Source organism: Coloeus monedula, assembly GCF_965178545.1.
Source record: "Coloeus monedula genome assembly, chromosome: 2".
NCBI classification, from domain to species: Eukaryota; Metazoa; Chordata; class Aves; order Passeriformes; family Corvidae; genus Coloeus; species Coloeus monedula.
The window spans coordinates 1122046-1146849 of NC_138782.1; the positions used below are offsets into that span (position 1 = coordinate 1122046).

A 24804-nucleotide genomic window follows, 5' to 3' on the forward strand; every position below is an offset into this window, starting at 1 on the left:
GTTTTATTCCTAAGTGATTTATTTGAGCAAATTTAATTTCTTCCTTCAGTGTTTCAGTTTAGATGGAAGATATCTGCTAACAAGTCGGGCTAAAGAGAAATTGAGCAGATGTCCTGCAACGTTTATACAGGTTGGAAATAATCTATTCAACAATCCAGAAGAGAAGCAGGGAATGATTAGAAAGTGCCAGTGTCACCCTAGGAGTGTCAACGATGGATTAAATAATCTTTGTTAGGGAGTCCAGCACACGGTGACCAGATATTCTCTGGATGCTGGAAAAAACCACATTTTGAAGGCACTAGAAATGTGCACTTCAGAGCCAACGGCTCCCTTTCAGGAGAGGTTCACTTAAACTCAATCAAACCAGCCGGGCAGCGATTGTGCCTGCACACTAACCTAACCCTCCACAAGGCACACGAGGAATAAATTCCCGGAGTTCGGCACAATGCTGTCACCTCTCAGCGGGCCGATGACTGATGAGCACCGATGTGCGCGCACACACACCCATCACAAACCCCGCAGAGGCTCCAGGCCAGGTGCTGCAGGGCAGCCTGCAATGTGCTCGCCTGCGTGGAAGGGACGCGCCCGCATCCCACACGCCGCTGCAATTCCCTAACAGCACCCCGTTCCTGCGTTTCTTGTGCATTAATCCCTGACCCTGGTAGCTCAGCAGCGTAATCCCCATTTAGCATTAGCAGCAGCTTCCCCTGCGAGGAACTATTTTTGATAAGTGAGCCCCGATTCAGGCCTCGCTTTTGAACAACATATTCCCAGCTCAGCAAGAACCCGGAGTCCTGAATGAGCCCGAGCCCATCACTGCGAGAAAGTTCATTAACCTCGCTGGAGTTGGGGGTTAACAGGATAGCTGGAGAAAGGAGCAGTGTGAATAGCTCTGATGCAAAACAAATTAAAATGAATGTCATCATTCCTTTTGATATTCATTAGTTGATTCAGGGGAAGAATAGTCTTCTTAAATTTGCAAGCATTTATCTACAAAAAACAGGTGTACATCTGCTGCTCAAGTGCTTCTTGGGGCTACAGAGAAGAACAATGTGCAGAGACTCACCAGTTCCACCGAGGGAGTAGCTGGGAGAGGGAGAGAAGACCTGAGCGGCAAAATCCTCAAACGTCATCACTTCTTTGTGGTTCTGGATGATGGCTTCAAGGTACAGAGCTCTCTCCTCGTAGCTGCAATGCCCCGTTAAGGAAAGGTGTGTGCAGAACTCAAGGCTGTCCCATGGCATCCCCGAACACCAGCCCCCAGCCCCATATCCACACTGACTGGGCTGCAACGGGCAGGGAACCGGACCAGAACTGCCCAATGGTTCTGAACGGGAGCCAACAAGGAGGGGATACATTCAGGGCTGGAAATTCAGGGTAACACCTTTGAGCTTCCTGACTGAGAAGCTGTGACTTGGGAGCTGCCGAGCGCTGGAGCAAAGCCCCAGACCAAAATCCACTGTCACAGACAGGCTGCGGCACTACGGGAAGCTCCTGGCACACAATATTCCTGAAAAGTTACTAGATTGGAGAAAAAAAGCTACAGGACAGAGGGGTACAACTCCCCCCAGATTCATCTGATCACTGGACTTCCTAGAAGAAATTAAGCACAATAAACACAATTCCAATAGTGTGATGGTTATATTTAGGGCAGGTGCTAGAAGGTGCAACCTTATGTATCCCAAATAAATGATGCACGGTGGACAAACCCAGCCCGCAACTTGCATGCATTATGGCCTGAATAATGCAGACAACAAAGCGAGCTAACATGGAGACTATTGCCTTTTAATTAAAACTCGGCAACCTGGAACACACAGCATTCAAATGTGTAATCAAAAACCAGTCACCAATAAAACTTACAAGCGTAACAAGCTGAAGCAACTTTCCAGCTGTCTTAATAGGACCCCTGCTTGCGGCAGCCTTTCACAGCGGAGAAAGCAAATCTTCCCCTTTTGTGTGCAGCTTCTGTCTGCTCAGAAGGTGAATCATACACTTCCAATAACAGGATAACGCCTGGGACAAATCTACAATGGGCTGGAGAGCCTCACGTATGACTTTATGAATTAGGGCTCGCAGGAGCCAGGATGACATCTCATTCTCCGTTTCCTCAGTGAAAACAAAAGTTTTCAGCGCCTCATTGTGTTTCTGTTATGGGGAAATGCACTCAAGCTCCGCAAGGCTGTTCGGTGGGAGCAAAGGCCAAGCTGAATTTAGAAATTAGGAGCAGGAGAATAACACCAGTGACAACAGAATGCAGGTGAGGGTATTTAGAATTGAAAAGCATTACTAATTAATATTGAAGTGCCATTTGTGACTTGCAGTACATTAACAAAACCACTCTGAAACACTATTTAAAAAAAAAAAAAAAATCAGAGTAAAGCAGTGCTTAAAGCCAGGAGACGATGGTCTAGTGTCGACCTCGAAGGGAATAAGCAAAGCACGTCTTCGTTGCATGTGAGTTCCTGCAGGCGTGGTGGCAACAAAGGAAAAAGAAAGAAAGGAAGAATTTTGCTTTTAATGCTCACAGAGGACGATTGATATGTGATAAATCTTCTTATAAACTTCCCGTGGAAGCCTGAAGGAAGAAAATCAATAGGCAGCATTTCAGCCTTTGCACCTGCTGACAGCGTTATTTGCTCAGTTTTCCTGCCTTGCCCGAAGCCCGGGAGAACGCATTCCTGACAGCGCCAGCGCCAGCCCGCGGCGTGCGGGGCTGCCTCCCCTTTATGGGCTGAACTCCTGATGACTCTTGTTAATGAATAGGCTGCCAAACTTCTTCGGAGAGGAGGCACACGCCTGGGCCCAATTCTAAAGGGACTGACGGATGCCATTCACTCCTCATTATGGAGATGCCGATTCCTCGGCGCTCGGCTGTTGCCAGGGCCGTGCGGAGCGCGATGCCGGGCGAGCGCCGGCCGGGCCGGCGGGGGCTGCGCTCCCGTCTGGCAGCAGCCCCTCCGACACGGAGCTGGCACGTGCTGGCGCAGCGGGAGCGGGCCCGGCCGTGACAAATTGCTGAAAGGGCTCGGCGACACCGGGGGCTGGCGACCACCTGAGCCTGCGGGCCGGCCGGCAGCGCTCGATTCAGCGCCCGGCCCCGGCCGGAGCTGCTCGTGGGCTTCCAACCAGGCGGGGCGGGGGGGGTGACGAGAAAAGGCTTTTCACGCTCTGCCTGATAATGCCCTGCTGGGTCCCGAAAGGCCCTGCACAGCGCGGGGCTGCTGCGCTTCGGATAAATGCTGCACGGGAACACGGGGAGGAGGCGCTGCCCAGGTTTGCTCTGCACCCGGTAAAATCCTACTGATGAGCTGGAGGGTGCCGCTCGCCACACAGAAGACTGGGGAAAAGCACCCGGATAAACAGCTGGGCAGCTACAGGAGAGGCAGCTGAGGAAGAACACTCCAAGATCTGGAGAGCCCTGCAGATCCACCAGCACTTTGGAGGCACGCAAGGAAGAAGGCCCCTGGCTCAGCACCTCTCCTGCACACTGAAGAGCCAAAAAGAGTGGGTGCAGATAGCCCCAGTGCAGCGAGGCCTAGTGCTGCACACCCCAGCTCCACTCGCCAGCCACCTCGGCTTGGCGTGCTCCCCGTGCCCTCCCAGGCTCCCTGGAGCCAGCGGGAGCACAGCAGCTCCTGCCATACGGGCAGCGAGCGGGATGCCCGTGCTCGTTTGCACTCACAGCTTAATCAAGAAAGAATTAAGTGACTGCGGCAAAATGAAATTAAACTCCCTGCTATCTCAGTCTCAGTACGTATGCAGGCTGGGGAGAACAGTTGGGATTCATTAAAAAAAGAAAAAGTCAACTAAAATTTTACTGAAGTTTAGGAGTTTGAATGTGGAGGCACTGGGAACAAGCTGTAAAAAAACCCTCCGAAAAACACTTCCATCCTGTAAAAAAAGCATCACGAGCTTTCCTATTTATCGCCCTGTAGGAACGCGTCTGTCCTGAAAATCCCTGGAGCAATACTTCTGTCAGAGCTGCACTGCCTAGCCTAGGAGCCAACCACGAAATATCACTGAGTTACACACATTAGAACCTCACACTGAACCTCTTTAACCTGAACTTCTTGTCACAGCTCTCCTGCGAGCTTTGGGCAGAGCCCACCTGACACCAAGGCGCCCCCAGCACCAAGCAGAATTTAGATCAAGTGCACATAAACTACTGGTTTAAAAATGCAAGCCATGGATCAGCAACGCCCCAGCTCTGAGCAGGGCCGGGAGGGAGCCCCGAGTGCCTGGCTGGCTTTCCTAGAGCAGCCTCGGGGCTGGAGCGCTGCAGGGAACGCACAAATGCGCCGCTGCGGCAGGCCTGGCTGCAGAGGACGGGCTGTGAGCTTGAACCCTACCCTGGCGGAAAGCTGGACAGCTGGCTGCCCTGATTAACTAAGCCCCCAGTTATCTAGGGGCTTGGGGCATCCCCTGAGATCTGCAGATAAATGGAGTTATACCAGACCCTTGAAGGAGCTGATCAAAAGCTCCTCTTTTAATATGTACGGCAATTTGACCCACCTCTCCACGGCTGCATTATTTTACATTTTGCTTCTGCCAAGGCAAAACTCCAGAGCAAAATGTTTTAAGCAGATGCAAACAGGGTTTTTTTCATTTCATATGAAATAATGACATTGAGAGCCACGACAAGGTGTGAATTATTGATCATGAATATATATAAAACTGTGGGAGAGCAGGAATTTAGCTCCTATTTGAATACAGCAATCAAATCTCAATATTTGAATATTATGAGCTTCTAGTAGTGTTTTGTCAGCATATCAATTATTTTAACATTTCAACCATACAATGAAGGCTGTTTGAAAAAAACCCCAACACGTAAAAATGTGAACATCAGCTATTTGCAATAAACCACAACATCTTATTGCAGCAGCAGGATGACCTGCAAAGTGAAACACACAGGACCTCCTTCCAGATGGAGGATGCAAAAGAAGACAAAAGGCAGAAGCTTTTGAAAATTCACCGGAGAGGTGGGCACCAGCCAGTGCTCGGCTCTCACCCACCAGCATCACTTCTACATTTAACCTCTGCAACACAGAGCCAGTTTCAGACACACATGTTTTTCCAGTTTAAAACATAATGACCTTGAAAACCTTTCGAAGTCCTCATAATCTGCGTTCTGCAGGTGACCTGAGCCACCCCAGGGCCAGGATCTGCCCCGTGTTTCCCTCCCTGCACACACACGCACAACACTAAACCATAACAAACTGCCCTGTTGAGAAACAAGGGAATATAGAAGATGATGACTCAAGCAGATCCTGAAAATACCAAACTTCTGCTTATTAACCTTAACTCTGTGCTGACCTCAAGCAAAACTCTTAGGGCCCCACCCCTGCTGACAGTAATGGCCAGCCCGTGCTGCCCCCACGCTACTGTTTGAAAATGGGAACATTTTGGCAGCATTTGTATACTCTCACCAATACACGGAAAGATCGGGGCGCTCCGCTGACGCAGCGGCAAATAAAAGACAGGAGTGTCGGTGGGTTTGCGGACAGGCTGGGGAGAGTGCCTGGCTGCTCTCCATGGCCTGGGGGTCGTGCCAACACCACAGGGCACCACTCCCAGGCCTGGCACCCGGGACACTGCTGGGGTCCACAGAGAGCCCTCGCTGCAACGCCTGTTCCTCTGGCTCCAGAGGGACCCTAATGCGCACTGCTGGCATGGCCCTGCTGCAGCTCCCATCTGCGATGTGCAGCCCACCCGGAGAAGGGCTTTTGGGGCATTGGGCCAGTGGAGATGCTGCAAGTATAGAGGTAGACAGCTCTTTCCAGCCCATCGGACATCAAGGCTGCCTACACGTCCGCATGCCAAGTCCTTCTCTACCCGGTTAGGGAGACCTGCAGAAAATCTTTGACTTTACCATTCAGCGCAAGAAACATCTATTTCAGCTTCCTCCTGATTGTATCACAGGACCCAAAGATGGTTCACAAAAAGGGTTTGCTCCTGACACCGTGACAGCAGTTTGGAAAACAAACAAGAACATAAATGTTTGGGACTTACCAGAGCAGAATAAAGCTGGGACCATAAAACTGAGGTTAGCAGAGATGTGTCGGCTGATGACCTTTTTGCACCTAATTTTCCTCCCCTGCTCTGAAGAGGATGGAGTTACTGTGCTTTTAAAATGAGGTGGTAGGCAGTTTTGGTGTGAAACTCAATCTGCTTGATTGGGCTCGCCATCGTTTATGGTCTAGTGACCGCCACCGCCACACGAATTTCACCGGGAACTTTTGGGGGAATTTTAGTAACGTATATCCTTCATTGAACAGGTGCAATTAAACCACACCTGTCAGCCACCACAGACCTACGTGCTTTTTATAAACCAAAGCATCCAAGATGGAAACTCTCCAGTGACGCCTGCCTTAAACTGGTCCATATAACACGTGGGACGCGCACGAGCCGAGGCTGTGTGACCGATGGGGTCTGTGGGCCCCCTCTCCCCATGGCCAGCCCCCGTCACTGCCATCTGTCCACACTGCAGCCGGGGGAGCCAGGGCTCCCTTGGCGGAGCAGGGCTGGCCTGTGCCAGGGCTGCTGTTCCTCCTCCTTATCCAAAACGGGCAGATGATCCTCTGCTGCCAAAACCAAGGGCTCATCCTCTCTGCAGCATAATTTTCTGCTGCTGTGCCACCAATCGCACAGGCAGGCAGCCCTCTGTGCTGGGGGGGATGGCTGGAGCCCAGGACACGCTGGTGTGGAAGAGACACGGCTCTCCCTGAGACTGACAGGTACAGAGAGGTTTGCAAAGGGCTTCCTCATTTATGGAGCGTTTGCTCAGCGTCTCGGCACCGTGCCTGGAGCTCTGCCACCTCCCTCCCCGCAGCGGGGCCTGGGTCCCTGCACGGGATCACAAAAGAACCTCGGTGCCGGCTGATGGAGATGGGCCTCAGGTCCCAGAGAACCCGGGAGTGCTCTGAGTCACAGGGCATGCTGCCACGGCGTTTCCCAGCACGCGCGGTGCGATACCGCAGCTCCCTCGCAGACGGTCGCCAGTAATTGCTTTAAAGGGGAAAGTGCAGCAAAACAACAACAGAAACACGTTTCACACGGTTTCAAAGCATCTCTGTGGAAATCAAGCAGTGTAACAGCAAAGTCATACTGAAGGTGCCCTGAGGCAAAAGGCTCCAGCTCACACTCGTCTGTGCGGAGCCCCGTGCTGGCGCTTGGCTCCTGACGCCGTTGGGCAGCGCGTAGCCCAAGGTGTGCTGCAAGCACCCGTCTGGCAGAAGCACTTGCCTGCCGCTCTGGGATAGCAAGAATATGTGGCACATTAGTCATGCCAAGTGCTTCAGGGGAGAATCTTGCATTTATTATGAATAAGGCAGAAAACAAGCTTTCATCTTAATTTCCGAGCACTCCCGCAGGCAGGAAGCCCCCGGGAGCAGGCACACGTACCAGTACAGACCGGCCGCTCTGCGGCGGGAGCAAAGGGACACCGGGTCACCCCCTGCTCTCACACCACTCTGTGCTCTGACAGCACTCGAGTGCATCCCTACCCAAAGCTCTGTACTTCTACCGCAGAGTCCCTGCAATCCTCTCCTCCCAGGTAGTCCTGCTTGTACACAAACCTGCTCTGTGGAAAAAAGAGCTAGGCCTGCGCCTCATCCCCTTTATTGACTTTGTTCCCATTAAGCATGTTCCTTATGTGCTAGAGGTGACAAACCACACACAGCTGTGCCTAGAACACAGCACTGTACGTTTTGCATGGTGCAAACAGCCCTCTGCCCATCCAAGGTCCAATCAGCCACTGCGCTCCGTGCTTATCACTGTACTGATACGGCTCAGATGAAAATATTTCAGTTACAATGATGACATAATGGCCTGTTACCAGTTCAGAGGCGCAGGAGCCCTGACAGGTAGCTCACTCCACAGGGCACACTAAGATCTAACCACCGAGAAGCTGCTTGTGAAAGAGTTCTGTATCGTAACTCCCAGGGCACAAGGTTTTGGCCAGCAAATTAGTGGGGCATGATTCCCCCCCAAATATACTTTCTCTAGAAGTAGCCATACAGTTCCCTGATGAATCTGAGAGATACAGGGACAGGAGTTGCCCAGGTCTAATTGAAAGCCACCTTCCCAGTGCCCCAGAACAAAGATGTTGAGCTCCTCTCTCCTGAGGGCACTGGGATCACAGGGAGCCACTCTATTGGGACCCGCACTGTGAAATTCCAGGTGGAACTCACAGGGATCCAGCCAAACTCCAGATCCCAAGGTGGTGGGGCCAGGACAGCCAGGCAGTGAGATTCTCCCACCAGAAATGAAGAGCTGCTAGCAGGGGGATGCTGGGCCGGCAACACCTTCCTGTCCTGTACTCAGACGTGTAGGAAAAGTGCAGACTTGCCCGCAAGGTTTGTGAGATTATTTTATGAATTTTATCAGTTGATGACAAAATGCTGTTGGTATTCATTTGTATCTTAAAATTTTATAATTAAAAAAAAAAAAAAAAAGCCCCAAAGAGGAAAAGACAGAGGGTTATAAAGGTTTTTGAACTGGTCGTGTCATGCTTTGGTCATTGCACATACACAAACACACAGACTTGCAGTGTCTCCAGCTTAACAGCCATGTACATTTAACATTCCTACACTTACTGCCATCCCTCCCACTCCCCAAACACAAGGATGTTCTCCTAAAGCCAAAGATCTCACCAACAGGGTTGACATGCCACACGAGATCTGCTCCACAGTGCACCTGGAGAAAAGGAACAGGTCAAGGTCCATCACAGCAGTATCCAGGTGAAGGTACAGCTGGGAGTCTCCTGGGATAATGCCATACCCAAAACCATTCAGAACGTGAAGGTTCCAGCCGCTGCAGTTCCCAGCTTTGAAACTAAACAGCCAGAGGCAGAGGAAGGGGAGATAAAGCCAGACTCATAACTCAGCATTCGCTGCAGAACAGCAGAGCAGGGCGATGACAATGTCGCCTACACAATCTGTGCTGAACAGGGCAAAGTCCCACTTGGCTGCACATTCGCACCCAGAACTTCTGGGGCAGCTGCAGCCTCACAATCAGCTGAGATTACAGTCACAGCTTGTCTTAGAGGAAGCAGCAAAAAACCCTGTAAGCCTGTGGGAGGCAACAAATGCCCTCCTCCATTGCTTATGGAATGTCATACTCGTGTGTTTCTCGCACAAAGAGATTTGATTTTTGGATGTTTGACAGTGATGCTTCCAGGTCTTCAAAATTAAATGTTTTCCAAATGTCAGTCCCTGGGAAGCTTAATTGCTCTGAAAATACAATTTTTACAAATTTTACAATCTGTGGAGCAGTTGTGTTTACAAGTTTTCTGGGGTTTTTTTTTGTTTGTTTGTTTTTATGAGAATGTGCCATAAAATTGTTAACATATATGGCTAGAAAAATATAAATTGTGCTGCCATTATGGGGTGTGATTCCCATCCCCTGGAATGACTTGCAGTGACACTGAGGTGGGTTTTATGTGCCCAGCCTCACTGAGCTGCTGCTGAGCAACAGACAGACAGAGGGATTCCTGGAATTACATGGAATACAAACACACACGCCAAATGAATTTGTTCCTAAAAGAAGCTCAATTCATTTAGGTCTAACTGAATCACAGCCAGTGGAACAGCATCTCGGAAAGGGGCACCTCTGTGCCTTGGATATAACCGATGGGCTGTCAAACCGTCACGCGTTAAGGAATGAGTCTTTTCAATTTGTAAATACATTTTCTCACCTACTAAATGTTACCAAACCCTGTCAGTTTGATAAGAGTATGATGATCCAGCAGCTACAAGCAGAACAAAATATAATTACACCAAAATAATTTTGCCCCTTCTATTACAGATCTTTTCATTACTTCGGGGTCTAACACTAAATGGCTCAGTTTCAGGTCTATTATAGTTGGTAATTTACATTTATTACAATCAGGGACAGGTAACTGGGGCTTATTATCACATCCATTATGAATGACACCATTTGCAAGATGTGTAACACAAAACAGACTTGTTGCTGCGGTGAGACAAGCGGGGAAATTGCTCGATGTTAGAGGGCAGGAAGGAAGAACGAATTAGCGAAAGCCCAGCAAGAAACCAGCGGGGATGTCCCGACTTTAAATTAAAACCAGCGTAAGGGGGAAGGAGGTTTAAAATTATCACCTGCCGTACCTGTGGCTATTGCAGAGCGGGGACTGAGCACGGGCTGCCCTGGGCACGGGGCTCTGGGTGGCAGACGCGGACAAACAGCTCCCAGGTCTGACCGAGTGCCGGAGGCCGCAGGGACTCGGGGGGCTCCACGTCTCAGTGTCCCTTTCCATGCTGTACCTGTGCCCCTGAGCGGGTCCCTCCGGCCACCCCGGCCCCACTGACCATCGTCCGGCACCACATGGCAACGCCTGGCGCTGCCTCTGGCCGGGCCCTGCGGCAGCTGAGGCCGGAGCTCCCTGCCAGGTGGCTGCTTTTCAATTACACTGGCTGGCATTGTAGGGTTAACAAGGAGCATGGGGAAATCTTTTATTCCCGTAACACAGAATGCCTTTCGTTGCTCTTTGAATAATGTTGCTTAAAATCCATTAAATGAACATACTCCTTCAACAGACAGCCTGCAACAGGTAGAGCAGCGCGCACCCACCACCGGGCACCTCGGCAAAACCACATCCCCAAAAGCAGGTGATTAAGTCCGTGTTCAAAATAACTTTCTTTTCCCCCCTTGAAAGTGACCTCCCAGTAGGGGAACTGGATTCCACTTCCACAGCACAGCTGACTCAGCCAGTGTGTATGCCAGTGTGATGGCTCCCCATTTCCCCAGAGAAGTAAATTAAAATTCCGGTGCATGTTTATGAAATCTGCTTTTTTTAACTTATGAGGTGGGGCATGTGAGTGGAGAGGGAGCAAAACTGAAAATGTAAGTGACTCCTTCACAAAAAGGCGAGTCAATGCATTGGTTTCAGTGTTGTTAAGTTCTAAATGTCCTACTGTTTCTGAAAAAATTTCCCCGTAAGTTTCAAGTAACTCAGGGTAGCCATGAAGTCTTATCATTACAAATAATTACGGGGCAAGTTCCTGAGTGAGCTGTACAATACACTATTAAACAACCAAGTTCTAAACCCAAGCACAAGAGAAATGATGGCAGGAGTGGAGAGAGAGCAGTAGGGAGGGCTGCTTGGCTGGCTGCACGCCGGAGCTGACAGCCTGCTTTAGCACCCAGGACTGACCAGGTTCAAACCAGCTTTGAAAAGGAGGAAATGAGGTCAGAAACCAGGCTGTTGTATACAGGTATTAACACACAGGGGAATGGAAGTGCTGAACCCCAGAACAGGGCAAAAGAAAAACTCCTACCTATAGGAATAAATACGATAGAAACAACGAGTGACAATCCACTTTTGGTGCTCCCAGAGAACAGCTGAGGTGCTGCTGGAGCCCGTCCCAGTTCGGGGCATTCTGTGTATTCGGATTACAAGCCACCGAAGAGCAGTGCAGGAGCAGAGCAGGCTGGGGCCGGGCCGGGCAAGCTGCACATCACCAGGGGGGAGGTGCAATGACCCGTGCCCGTGTGAGACCCCCCAGGTGCTCACAAGGGTGGGCTCACACCAGTACACCAACCAGGGGAGAGCATCAGTGAGCGAGTGAGCCGTGCAAGCACCGGGGCCGTGCACTCCTGCATCCCCGAGGTGTCTGGGTTATGGAGCACCCACTTCCACCGCGATGAGATTACGGCCAGCTCACAGAGCGGCAGCACTTTGTTAAAACGGACAATTAATCTGATTTGAGATGGCAAACGAGCGAGCCAGCGCTGCTGCAGAGACAGCTGTGATGGGAGGGGGGAATCCTGCAGGAGAGTCACCGGTCCCTGCGAGCTGGCGCAGACGGGAGAGGTGGATGGCAACTGGTGACAAGTGTGCTGCTCCGATCGTTTCTCCACGGCTACCAAAAACCTGCCCCAGAGCCCCCGGTGACGGTCCCGCGCCACTCTGCTCTGCACAGCCCCTTCCATCTGCTTCCTGCCAGGCCCTCCTGACACATCTCATTCTGCAGCCAGCGCAGAGATGCTCCTTTGTGACGGCGACCGCAAATCACCGCGCGGGCCAACCCTTCCCCGGCACGTGCCTCTGAGCACCGTCTGCAGCTCCACGGATCACAGAAAGGACCCTAATGAGGCGAGCGTGCCCAGCAGCTCAGTCCCTGGTGCCCAGGTGGCACAGCCTCCCCACAGAGCCAGCCTGAGCACAAACTCGGGAAGCTTCTGCTGAAGTCACGTCAGCTCCTCAGTGTTCTCGCTGCCGCTTCCAGCCAGTGCCCTTTAACCTACGCTTCTGAAGTTCTTTACATCCCTAACTGCTGAGTCACGTCAGGTATGAAAGGAGATCGTGAGGATCCCAAACAGAAAGGCAGGGAGCACAACAGGAATTTTTAATGAAGCATCGAAGCTGGTGGAGGCAGAGAAGGGGAACATGCAGGGATGGCGACCCAGGGAAGAAGCTACACAGCAGGGACCCTGTGTGCTGTCAGGCTGCTGTCAGGTTTTCCTGTGTTCGGGTTTTCTTCCAATTTTGTTTAACTTACTGTCTCAAAAATCAACCCCCAAATTTCACCCAGTTTGAAAAGGAAGGCTTTTATCCTTCAATTACCAACTAATCCATCTTCTGCAGAACACAACCGGCACTGCACTCGCTCCTGCCCACTTACACACTGTCTCTTCCCATACTTACACTCTGAGGAGCTCAGGAAACCATTTCTTCCCAGTCAATTACAAAAGGAGAATTGGTGTCTTTTGGCATAAGAACGAGCAGCTGTAAACAGCCTTTTTCCACGCACCTTTGTCACTACGACCACCGTGTCGCCACCCACATCAGGCCCCTGCTACGTGAGCAGCCTGCAAAATTTTATCCATTAGCTGGGAAATGCCCGCTGCAACCCAAGATGAGCCCATCCAAATAATTTCACTTGCCAATTAACTTTGGAAATACATGACAGCCTTGTCTTTGGGTGTGATTTCAGAGCCTACAGCGCCTCTTGCACTGCCAAGCTTTCCAGTTTGGGCCTGCGGCGTGTGACTCGGTGTAACTGCAGGAACACTGGCACGCAGAAGTGGGATATTGGATGTTCAATATTTGGCTTTTTTGGCAACATCTCTTCTCACTCCCTGCTCTGGCGTTTATCTGTGCAGGCACACTGCTATATCTGATCCCCTGGACAATGCCAGCAATACCGCTGCACATGCTGCTACCTTGCGCAAGGTTGGGCTCCTGGTTTGAATCTGCCTCTCCAAAGCAGACACTGCTCCAGAGCCTGAAACAATGCCCAGCACTTCGCCATGAAAAGAGAGAAAGTGAACATTAGCACATCAAAGGCCCCTTTCTGAAAGAAGAAAAATTGCACGATGCACACTTTAATCTTTCTGACAATCTATGCATGGCCTGAGCTGAATTCTGTTTTTCACACAAATGGGAATGCTCGATACGAGCACATCTGTACCAACAGCAACAAGAACAGAGAAACGTGAGCTAGCACAGACTTTGAACTTTTAAAATATGGATTAACACACAACAATATTTAACAGCTGATAGAACAACATCCCCCTTATCTCTCTTAATAAACCCAAATTACATCAAATATTTTACAGGCAACATGCAGAAAGGCTGCTAAAAATATTTTAATCTAAAAATAAAAAGGTTGGTATTAAACAAAATACGGGCAGTATTAAAATCTTAGTGTAAATGCCGATTGTATAAAATCAGTTACCTGTCAGAGAACAGCCTTAAGAGCAATTCCCTCAACTAACGCTTCCATTTAGCGAACTAAGGGTGGAATGGGACCCCTGCTTACAGATTTAAAATACTGCTAAAACACGTGTACAGCATCTAAACTCGTTCTGCTGCATTCAGGCAGAGACTTCTGCCTGTAGATCTCCTCGCACTGGGAGGACTCACATCCATCAGCCCCGAGAAGCAAACACTGGGACATCTCTGCACATCCAGAAAACCGGAGCACGGGCAACAGCAGGATCCCAGCAGAGAGAGGCAAGAGGTGCCTCCTTCTCATTCCTTCACCAGGATGCCCTGTGTGCTGCTCAAGCCTCACTGAGATTGTCTGCACATTTTTTTCAGCTGACAACAAGTTAAACAGAGTCCAAATGCTTGTGGAGAGGAGGAGAGGGACTGCCCAAGAGCAACATCCCAGCTTTCTTCACGTAAACAGAACTGCACCCCCTAAATATCAGCTGTAATGGAGTGGTATATTGACAAGCATGCCTTAGCAAATGCACATGCTGAGTGGATTTGTTCCCAACTCAGTCTCGGCCAGTGAGACAACATCTTGGAAGAACTTCACCACGAACCCAGCCTCGGACCTGCAGAACATCAGCAACAGAGAAGAGGCAGCACCGTGGCTGAGCCTCACACACGCCTGACACTGCACACAAACCACCAGCACGTTCCCAGACAAAACACCTGCACTTCCCAAAAAGCTTGAGAAAAATCCCACTTTTCTTGCAGATCTGCCAGCAAGTTAAAACGCTTCAGTCCCAAAAAGGAGCGAGGGAGCACACACGGATTTGCCGAATGAACTGTTTGAAGCGGGGGATCAGTGGCGAGACGACGAGCTGGCATGCAAAAATATTGGGCAAGGAATTAAAAGTGGCTGTTTTGGAAACCTCTCCACAGAGGAGCCTGCCTGTGCCTTGGACACCCACCGTGCCACAGACCAGCACGCTGAAGTACCACAAAACCAGGGGCTCTCTGCACTCGTTCACAAAAACCATCTGCAATTTACAGCGTTTGCGTTGCTAAACGTGGCCCCAGGCCCAAGACCTTTATTTCCCTTCATATTTTGCTTCTCCAGGATACAGCCTTGCTCAAAGCACCGGCTAAAATGCATACTGGGGGAGGAAAGAATGGCTGGACCGGACAGATGGTCGGCCTTTGGATGCTGAAAGGGATTTTGAAAGAGTTGAGTAGTATGACTTAATTCTTGTCCTGAATATTGGAGGTAAACACAGATCAATCCAAGTGAGGCAGGGCACAGCTACAGCCCTACACCACCGTGCTGTGTGTAAAAACCAGCACCAGATCACGAGTGCCACAATGAAAAAATCCCCAACATTTTCTTTAAACTCCTGCCACTGGATATACTGCCTCTCAGTATTCGTTTGCTCAGCAAACAGAAATTGAACACATTTTTAAAAATGCAATGATTTACTCGCCGTACACAAATCACTGACTCAGCACATTACTGCACAGTCAGAATGCACAGAGCTGAAGCAGAGAAACCCCTCGGTACTCAGGAGCTTGGGTCCTGCTGTTTTCTCCCAGTTCTGGACCACAACAGTCTCTCTGACAACTCCAGCAGCGATGGTGGATTCTGCTCCATCCTAAAAATCTCCTTGTAGTGAATGCTACATAAAACTAGCAACGCTGTCTCAGGCCTGATGCTCAAAACGTAGCAGAAGGAGGAAATACGAGGGCGGGAAAACGAGAGCCCCAGGTATCATGTTTCTAACGTTCTTCCAGCAAGTACCAACAAGAAAAATGAAACATTTGCTTTACTGATCTCTGTGTATTGTCCTTAGCAATACGAGGGAAGATTCAAACCCGATGTTTTGGGCAGCAAAGAACACGGGAGCCCGTGTGAGGCGTTTGTTTGCAAACCCCAGTTTCACAGATACTGTAACTGATGCACAAAGTGGGAACAGAAAGTAAAATCTCTCCACTTTGCTTTCCGAGATCCCGGGACTTTGTGTGTTGACTTTTGGGATTCCAAACTGCACGTTGCTGTGGCATTTAAAACAAACGGAAACGCTGGCATGCAAATCCTATTCAGCAACTTGAGAATACTGAGGGCTTTTACAAGGCAAAGAACACGTTAAAAGTTCATTAATTAACCAGTGCTTGGGAACAGATGGAATGGCTATCTGGGCTCTAATTACTGTAAGTTGGGACAGAGGTTCACAGACCTTAATGAGGTTCAATAAAATGAATGATTACACATCAATCACAATTAGAGAAACCTGTAAGATGAGCTGAATTATCATGGCAACAAGTCATAAAACATGGGAGCACAAAACCCAACAGGCTCTTCGAAAGCCCAGGAAGAAAGGTTTTCTGAATTCAAACAGTTCCCCTGGACAGGAACAATCCCTCTCTCCTGCCAGGCTCAGGGAGTTAACGATGAGGGCTGTGCTGTCCCCACTGGCAGCCTGGGGCAAGGGACTACTCACACTGGCACGTGTGGGTGGGCGGGACTGCTATTCCTACAACTCCAAACCTTTAAATAGCATGGAGTTTTATTTAACAGTTAAGGACAGACAAATAATCCCAGCCACTTCCATTTCTTACCAGCAGAGCTGCCTGTGGGAAACGGTGTTTTCAGAGCCTCAAATTTCCCAGCTGCGAGAGAGGCTGGCGATGGGGTGGACACAGAAATTCAACGTGCAGAGCCCTGTTCGCTTATGATCTGGGGCGTGTCTGAGCCTTAGCTTCAGGGCTTGTCCTCCAAAGTGCTCTGTGCTTCTGCCATCCTGCCTGCACTGCCACATTGCCTGAAGGGTGCCAGTCTGGCAAGCGCAGCCCTCACGAGCCCCCTTTCAGTAACCAGGAAGCCAGTCAGGGTCACAGGGACGGCAAAGTTCAGGAGAGAGCTTCCAGGAACACAGAAAAGCAAAGAGCCTGGCAGCTTGAGCTCTCTCCCTAAGTTGTAATGGATTCAGTGTCACGGCACTTTTGGTGTCGAGGCTTTGCAGCACTGAGACACCGAGCTAACCCCAAGTTTGTTACACAGGTAACACGGAGATCTGCAGTGGAATAACTGCTCCCTGAACGACGCTGCCCTGCCTGGCTGGAAGGTGGGCAGGGGGAAGGCCTGTTGTACCTCAGGAAGCCACAAACTGTAGGCCAGCAAGGTGTCAGATAATGCACACTGTCGCACGGGCGAAAACGAGCCAGGCAGATGATCCTAAAGAGGCGCCACAAGTTCAGCTGTTCAGCACAAGTTAGTTACAGGTTCTCAAAAAAACTGGCCCAGGCCAATTCAGAGAAGTATTAAACCCCAGAAAATTACCTGAGATTTTGTTTAACAGAAACTACCGTACAGGCACTACATTGTTACTAAACATTAGGTTTAAGAAATCATCAAAAGCCATCTGCTCCTGTTTATACACCAGAGCCCCGACAGTTAATCATACTGGGAAATACATGTGGAATTGTGATGCTGAGGAAAGAAAAACCACAAATTCAATCTGCCAGCCAGAAAACCTGCTACAAAAAGTAGCTTTCTCCTATTCCTCTCACTTACTGTCACCGTGTTCATGCCCCCAGTAACAGGCTGGCTTTCAAAGTTTTTCGAGTGCGGGTGGAGGGGAAGCCTCTCCTCTCTAAAGGTTGGTGTAGGGATTACGGTGCTGCTCACCAGAGTCACCTTTCATACAAGAGGCACAAAATTTCTGCGCCTCTCTTCTTTTGGTGCCAGCTGCACGGAGCACGTCAGGCTGGAGGGGAGTCAGATCTGTCTCGCCTCCTCAAAGTGTGGCCAGCACTCAACTCAGCCACTCATTTTCAATACCAGAGAAACAAAGTCATAAACAAAGTCCAAAGCTAAGCCTAAAAGCATTTTTCCTGTTTAGAAAGTTATTCCTTAACTTTTGATTAAGCAATTTCAGCATGTGTGCCTTGTGGAAACCGCACGCTGAAGTCAGGGTTTCTACAGAAGAGAAAAAGAGAAATTCGAGAAATGATGTGAACCTGTACTGGCGATGGCATGTTTGTGTTAGCACCAGTGCCTGGAGGGCTGGGGAAGTACACATGGAAATGCCCGCCCGCGGATCTGCTCTCCCGCAGCCTTTGTGCCTTCCCACCGCCGTTTCTGGGACAAGGGAGCAGCCCTGCTGGATGGGAGCTGCCTCTCCGAGGCCAGCACCTGGCCTTGGGCCCTGGCGAGGTCACGGTGCATCCCCACCGGACCCACCGCAGGCCGCTGTGGAGTCACCAGGCCCACGGGAGCCCTCGAGCCGTCCCCTCGGAAAAGATTTTTCCAACGCCGGGACGTCTTAAATCCCTCCCGGCAGGAGCCTTCACCTGCTGCAGCACCGCCCGCGGGGGAGCCCGTAACAAGTGGCTCCAGGGGAGCCCGAGCGCCGAGCTCGGCCACCTCGGTGCTCGGGCTCCGGTCCCTTTGTTCCTTTGTTGCGCCGGAGGGAGCGGGAGCGGCGCTTCCCGCGGCGCCGCCGCTCCTGCCCCGCTCGTCCCTCGCGAGCGCTTTTTGTCTGGGAGCAGCGCTGCGCCAGCCCCGCTCTCCGCTCCCTCCTAGCGAGCCTTTCCGTGACCTAGATAACGCCGCGGAAAGCAAGCGCCATGGGCTTCGGTTCTCCCCGAGTTCCGCGGCTTAATTTGATGATTGCGCTGCAAGAACCGAGACGCATCCTTTTAATCTAAATGACTCGGGGTAATTTAACTTGATTTTATTAAAACGTCGGAACGCTCGCTGCGCGTTCCGCACAAAGGAATTAGAGGAGAAGGTTAAGAATCAGCATCAGGGATACCAGCAGCTCCCTCTAGTTGGAAAGTGCGTTATTATTGTCTCTGAAGAGCCAGTAAATAGCAAAGATCCCCAAATGTTACAAGCTGCTTACATCAAGCGGCTTGGGAACTCGCGCTGGAACACGTAATCCTTGTAGATCCACTAGCTATACAAGACTTGGATTCCCTCCTCCCGAATGAAAACAACTTTTTATTATCTATGGTGGTGACTTCTGATTTTTTTTTTTTTTTTTTTTAACGCGTTAACTATCCAAAAATTTTAAAATCCCAGCATTTGACAACGAACCCACTTTGGAACAAAAAACAAAACAAAACAAAACAAACCTGCCGCACGTTAGAGCAGCGATTTGCAAACCGGCTTTCACCGAAATTTAAAATAAGCGTTGGAGCGTGCATATGCTTTAAATAAATATAGGGTTTCAGATATTGATCCAGAAGCCACCTCCTTACATTTCCATGGCTTTGAAACTAAAGAAGAGGCTTTTTAGCCTGAGGGGTTAAAAGTGTGGGTGTGGAAGTGGGCTTTTGTTGGAAAAATTAGCAATGCTATGAGTCATTGTGCATTAGCGGCAGAATAGTTTTGCATCTTGTATGAATCCAGACACCATATGCCATGCGGGGCCGGCCGGCGCTGCGGTGCCACGTGGGCATCCCCAGCGGAAAGGCTGTCGGAGCGCGGCGGCGGCCGCGGCAGCGCGGCCAGCCCGGCCCGCCGGACATTGTCGGGAGCAGCAGGAACAGCTGGTAAGCCAGCAGAGCCCCGCTCGCCCGGCCGGCATGCTAATGAGGCGGCCGGGCCGCACAAAGCCCCGCGCCCAGGGGAGCGACCCCGGGGCCCGGGGAGCCGTGCGAGGGCTCGGCCCGCGCCCCCGGCACCGCCGGTGCGTCCCCGCCGGGGCGGCCGCGGCGCTGCTCCGCCAGCCCCGCTCTGCCGGCGCCCCCGACCCGCAGCCCGGCCACAGAAACCGCACTGGCCTCGCTCATCACCGACCTGCTTGTGACAAAACCCGAACAAAAACAACCCCAGACAGTCCCGAGTGCGAGCGGGAATTCAGAGTAAAGTTTCCGAAAGATACAACGGAGATTCAGCTACGCAAATCCCTTCAAAGTTAACAGGGGGAAACAGCAAAATCATCCAAAATTACTTTGAAAAGACACAGAATGTGAACCCCCGGCAAACCGCCAAGAACCACCACAAGATGGGATGAAGTACTTTGTTAGTAACCCGAATGTACCAATTCTGCTTCTGTCCAAGAACCGAAGAATGAGCGAGTGCCTCTCACGAAACACAAGTTGGGAGGCTCTTTGTCTAACCCAGAAGAAAACGTGAAGCACCGCGGGGACAGGTGTTTGCACCTCTGCGTACCTCGCACCTTCCCGTGAAAGGAACGTTTACTGCTCATAAACAAAGCCCCGTACCGCATTGTGTGCCCCTGCAAGCTGCCCGGGAGGCGTCCTCCCGTCCCGGGCTCCCGGGAAGCACCTTGGCAGGGTGGGATCACACCATCCGAACTACGCTATTTCCAGCGGGATCATAACTTCCCCGTTTTTGGCAGGGGTTAAAGAGGCGTGGCTGTGTGGTTTAGGACCCTTGTTTGCAACTAGTACACACCTATTAGTACACACGTCACTTCGAAATCCACAGCTGAGTTTGTTTCGTTGGGTTTTTATCCTGACCCGTTATCCCACAGTGAACTCACTTTTCATTTAAAAACCCATGACATTCTTGATGTCACTTAAGTCCAGGTTTGTTTTTGGAACTGTCCATTATATCAGCCAGCGAAGAAGAGCCTCTACAACGGCTGGGGTTTATTCAGTGCTACTGAAGAGCGCAGATGCTTCCCAGAGATCAGCAGTTTAAAACTCTCGTGTCAGAATCGGCCTGTGGCTTTCTCAACAGCCCTCAGTGAACTTTGCAGCTCCCAGCCACGGGGGAGGATAGCAGTGCCTCACGTTATAGTGACTATAAAATAGACGGCACTGTTCCCACGCAGCCAGCCCGGCAGTGCGGGTACAAGCTGTGCGTCTAACAAGGCACCACGAGCAGGTTCAGGGATGGACACGGAACAGAAAATAGAGAACTGTGATCCCATTGTGTCCGCACAGCACAGCGGCATGCAGCGTTTAGACCTGCAGAAGCGTTTTATACTCTTTAGACATGCACCGGCGGGACGCAGTAGATTCTCTGCGAGTCCATGAAGAGCTCTGTGAATGAGAGCTGAGGAGCCGCCTCCACAATCCCATGTAATGCCACCTAAAAGCTTTGCCTCGCATGACTTATTACAGGCTGGAGCAGATTAGAGGCATCGATCGCTGCCTGGAGAAGGTTCTGGCTGTGAGGAGGGAAGGCAGAGGAGACAGACAGCCCGGCCATCGATCGGCTGCGGCAGGAACCACGCGGGATGAAGGGCAGAGCTGCCAGCGCCCGCCCACGCAGCCCCGGCCCATCCACGGCCTCCCTCGGATCTGGGCACCCCTCGCCAAGGGCGGTGAGCGGGACCTGCTGCTGCTCCCCATGGACACTGGCCACTGACAGGCGCTCCTGTGAGCCAGGGCCGGCCACTCGGCAGAAAACCGTCAGGGGCCATGTCACATAGATTGTCACAGCTCCTGTGACACATGCTTTAGAATTTCATAGCAATTTCTATCAGCATCGATATAGCCGGAGGGCACCTCTTCTTGGGATGAAATAAAGGGGACAAACTGTGAAGCCTCTCTGAAAGGAGTAACAGGCTTTCCATCTCATTTCCCTGGTGCGATCAAACGCTGCCTCGTACCCACAGCAGAGTTCCGAACCCCAGCGCCACAAAACACGCACTGAAAGGGACAACAAAACGTGTCCGACACCACACGAGCCTCCAAGAACATCTGACAGCCATTCACACAATTAAGTCCAACACAGTAAATACCTTTCTTTCCCAGATAAAGCAGGTAAGCAGATCAGGGACTCTCTATTAGGTTAATCAGAAATTAGCTTAAGCCAAGAAAGGGATTTAATTCAGAATTTGAAGCTGATGTTCTCTGCTTAATCTTCTTGGTTCCAGATATTAACACATCTAGGATATATGAGTATGTCAATATCTGGATGAGATGTAACGAATTAAAGCTCTGGGTATCTTTTGGTGTTGTGAGTTTAGACGGGAGTTTTGGCTGTACCCCGCCGAGCTGCCGGCTGGCACGGGTCAGCAGGCACACCACTGCCATGACAGTGGAGAAAGCAGTCGCTCACGTACCAAACTACTTCTCCAGCGTACGGGCTGTGTTTTCCTCTGGCCCACAGAAAGGAGTGCAAACTGTGAGTTGGGAAATGGTGACATCCAGTGCTCAGATATTACGTCAAGAGTTCTCACCCCCACCGTGCTCGTTTGTGCTTGTTCCAATGCACAGACACCTCCAGCGCCCGACCTCACAGCAAAGCGGAGCGCAGGAGCCAACAGGCAGAATGAGATCAAACCCCTCTGCTACCCATAACAACAAACCAACTTATCCTAAAAGCAAGGTTTTGTACAGAGATGATTTTATAATCAGTGTGTTAATAAACCCCAACAAGAACTGGCCCCCTATTTACTCATTCACAGGAAGACACATGTAGTAGCTCGAATTGCTAGGAAAAGAATTTAAAGACTACCAGAAATCACTGAAGAATGCAGGGAAGAAGCCCACTGGTGCTGGCACACGGGACATGCTCCACCTGCCCCAAGGCAGCTTACAAAGAGCTGCTCAAAGCTGAGGCAACGTTTCAGACATGTTGGGATCTTTCCTACTCTTCTCTAAATTCAGTTAGCATCCCAGTCAGGAAGGACTGGGATTAGGAGAGTTATTTGCAATGGTGGAGGAAAAAAAAAAACCAAACCCAAAGCGGTAAGATACTAGAAATAACAGTGGAACAATTTTCAAATTAAACCAATTCAGTCCAAGGAGAAAAGAAATGGCTCCATTTGGAAAGATAACCTGGGCAGTGAGGATTGCATTTCCCTGGGCATTCTAAGAGGAGCTTTTTACTCAGACATCACTATCCCCAAATCCCAAAGTCATTTTGGAGACCAGGATTGAATTACGGGCCAACCAAAGTGCCTATAACACCTGCCAAACTAGTTACATTTTCATGTCTGAAGGCTGACTAGCACCTGAGCTTAGAAACCGTCAGCTTAGACAGCAGCTGCCAATCAGACCTGTAAATACTTCAATCCAAAGCCTGGTTCCCCCAGTATTTATCTTCACAGACAAGAGCAGGTCCCAGAGAGGAGCTCTGCTGCAGCTTAGTGCCACGGCACTCCAGATCACACAAGTGTTCAAAAATCCTCCCCAGCACACAGCTTGTTTTGCACAAGCTGGAAGAGCTTTCAGAGATGCAGCTTTACAGCCCTGCTCCCACCAGTTTTTGAAATATTCAGCATTACCAGAACCAGAACAGACCCTTGCTTAGTTATGGCATGTAATTATTTGTTTGCAAGAGAGGTTGTTCCCTCCTTTCCCCAGCAAATACAAAGGAGGCTTGGATGCACCCAAAAGCCTGCGTAAATATATTCCTCTCAATTCAAAAACTGTAGCAAGCTTAATATTATTTCTTATCCTTGTAAAATTTAAGTCACCTTACTAGTCATGGTTTTTTTAAGTCCCGGTCATATTTAAAGTCAGTTACTGCCTGAAAAAGCAGCCTGGAGAGGCTGCTGGAGCACATTGCCTCATGCCCAGCAGTTACTCAAGGATGGCAAGAGTCCCAGTTAGCAGGGGCTGCAGCCGTCAGCCTCGGTGCCCCAGGGCACCAAGGAGGAATAAAATGTGAATTTGGAACATAAACTGATGCGCAATCATCCCCGCCCACGGAAGCGCTGCGGCAGCTCTGTTCCATAGATGACTGAGCTGTGCTTGCACCACCCTGGGCCAGCTCCTGCATGCTGCCATCATGTGCCCTTTGGTGGACACAAAGAACCTGTGGCCAGAACAGCTCTAAACTGAAGTGTAAATATAGTTAATTGCTTTTTAATGAATCTCGTGCCCTAGTGAATTCCTTAAAACCAAAAGCGTTACATAAACACAAGAAAAAAGAGATCTTAAAAAGTCTGACGTGGTCTGCCATAGTTACTTTCTTCATTTTCAAAGAGATTTCCAACAGAAAGCTGTATTTGGGCACGGCAGTGGAATTTGTGTCATCATGACCAAGCGGCTGCGGGCAGCGAGATGCTCCCGCGGCTCTGCGGTCCCGGTCCCCATGGAAACCGGACTCGGATATTGTCCTCCGCTCGCTGGAGCACCAAGTCGGGAGCCTTTTGTGCCTGATGAGATTTCTTCCACAACCTTCCAGCAACAGACCCTACAGCTTCCTCCTGACTCTTTCCTAATTGAGATGCAAATTAATCTCTGTGGCTGATTACACTTCCCTTACAGCCCCTGACAAGTGCAGCTGTAGCCGGAGTTTACAGACTTTCCAACAAGTGACTTCAGCTGTCACTGCTGGCAAGGCGCTGCCCCGGCTCCCCAGCACACGACCCCGGCCCTCCACCGCACCACGCAGGGCAGCAACGAGGATGGGGCTCTCTGCGGGTACTTCACACCCAGCCACTGCTCCAGCCCGAGCACCACGGACACAGCACCCCACCACCATGGAACCACTGACACCAGTTTGATCCGTTTCTAACCACACCACAGCCAAAAGGTCTTTAGCTGCTGACCCTTAGCAGGGATGTTCCCTTGCAACATGACCCATGTGCCAAAGAGAAGCTGGAGACTGATCCTCCTCAGCTCTGCCTCGCTGCAGCCTGCAGCCCTCATCCCAACTACAGTTATGATTAGTGTGTGCCAAACATCAGCCCTTACTCTGCCAGGGTCATTGCTTTCTATTTCTCCCTCCCACTGACGTTTTTTGAGTTATTTCCATCTCCAGTCTGACAAAGGCACCTTCATTTACTGTTTGCACTGCTTCCCTCCTGTCCTCCTCGCAGCAGCTGGCACAGCAAACACGGGACCTGAGCCACTCAACCCTTTGGGAGCTGTGCTGGACAGGTCCAAGCCTGACCTTCACTCATCTACACACTCACGTTCCAACTGCCGGCTTTAGTGTTATCTCAGAGCCTTCGCTGTCTACAGACAGAATGAGTTATGGATACCTTTCTCTCCTGCTCCAGTATCACCCCGATGGGATCTGCCCACCACAACCCCTTTGTCCCATTTCAGCAGCTTCTCAGTCCACTTCCACGTATCAGACAGACAAGTGGCAGTTGATTCACTACGGACAGCACCGGCGCAAAAGCAGACGCAAAAAAAGGCGGAAAAGAATGTGGGGACAGATGCTGCCTCAGACCCGCGCGGAGCAGCGCCCT

The 24804-nt window shown here is 50.6% G+C and overlaps 1 protein-coding gene across 4 annotated transcripts in view; it reads right to left on the reverse strand.

Moving 5' to 3' along the window:
• Positions 1-24804, reverse strand: part of RALGAPA2 (Ral GTPase activating protein catalytic subunit alpha 2) — a 93765-nt gene that overhangs the window by 10698 nt on the left and 58263 nt on the right. For all 4 annotated transcript variants that reach the window (XM_082303459.1, XM_082303458.1, XM_082303457.1 and 1 more), the window contains one exon: positions 1067-1188. In XM_082303459.1, coding sequence (XP_082159585.1) covers positions 1067-1188 — 122 coding nt within the window. The remainder of the gene's footprint in view (positions 1-1066; positions 1189-24804) is intronic.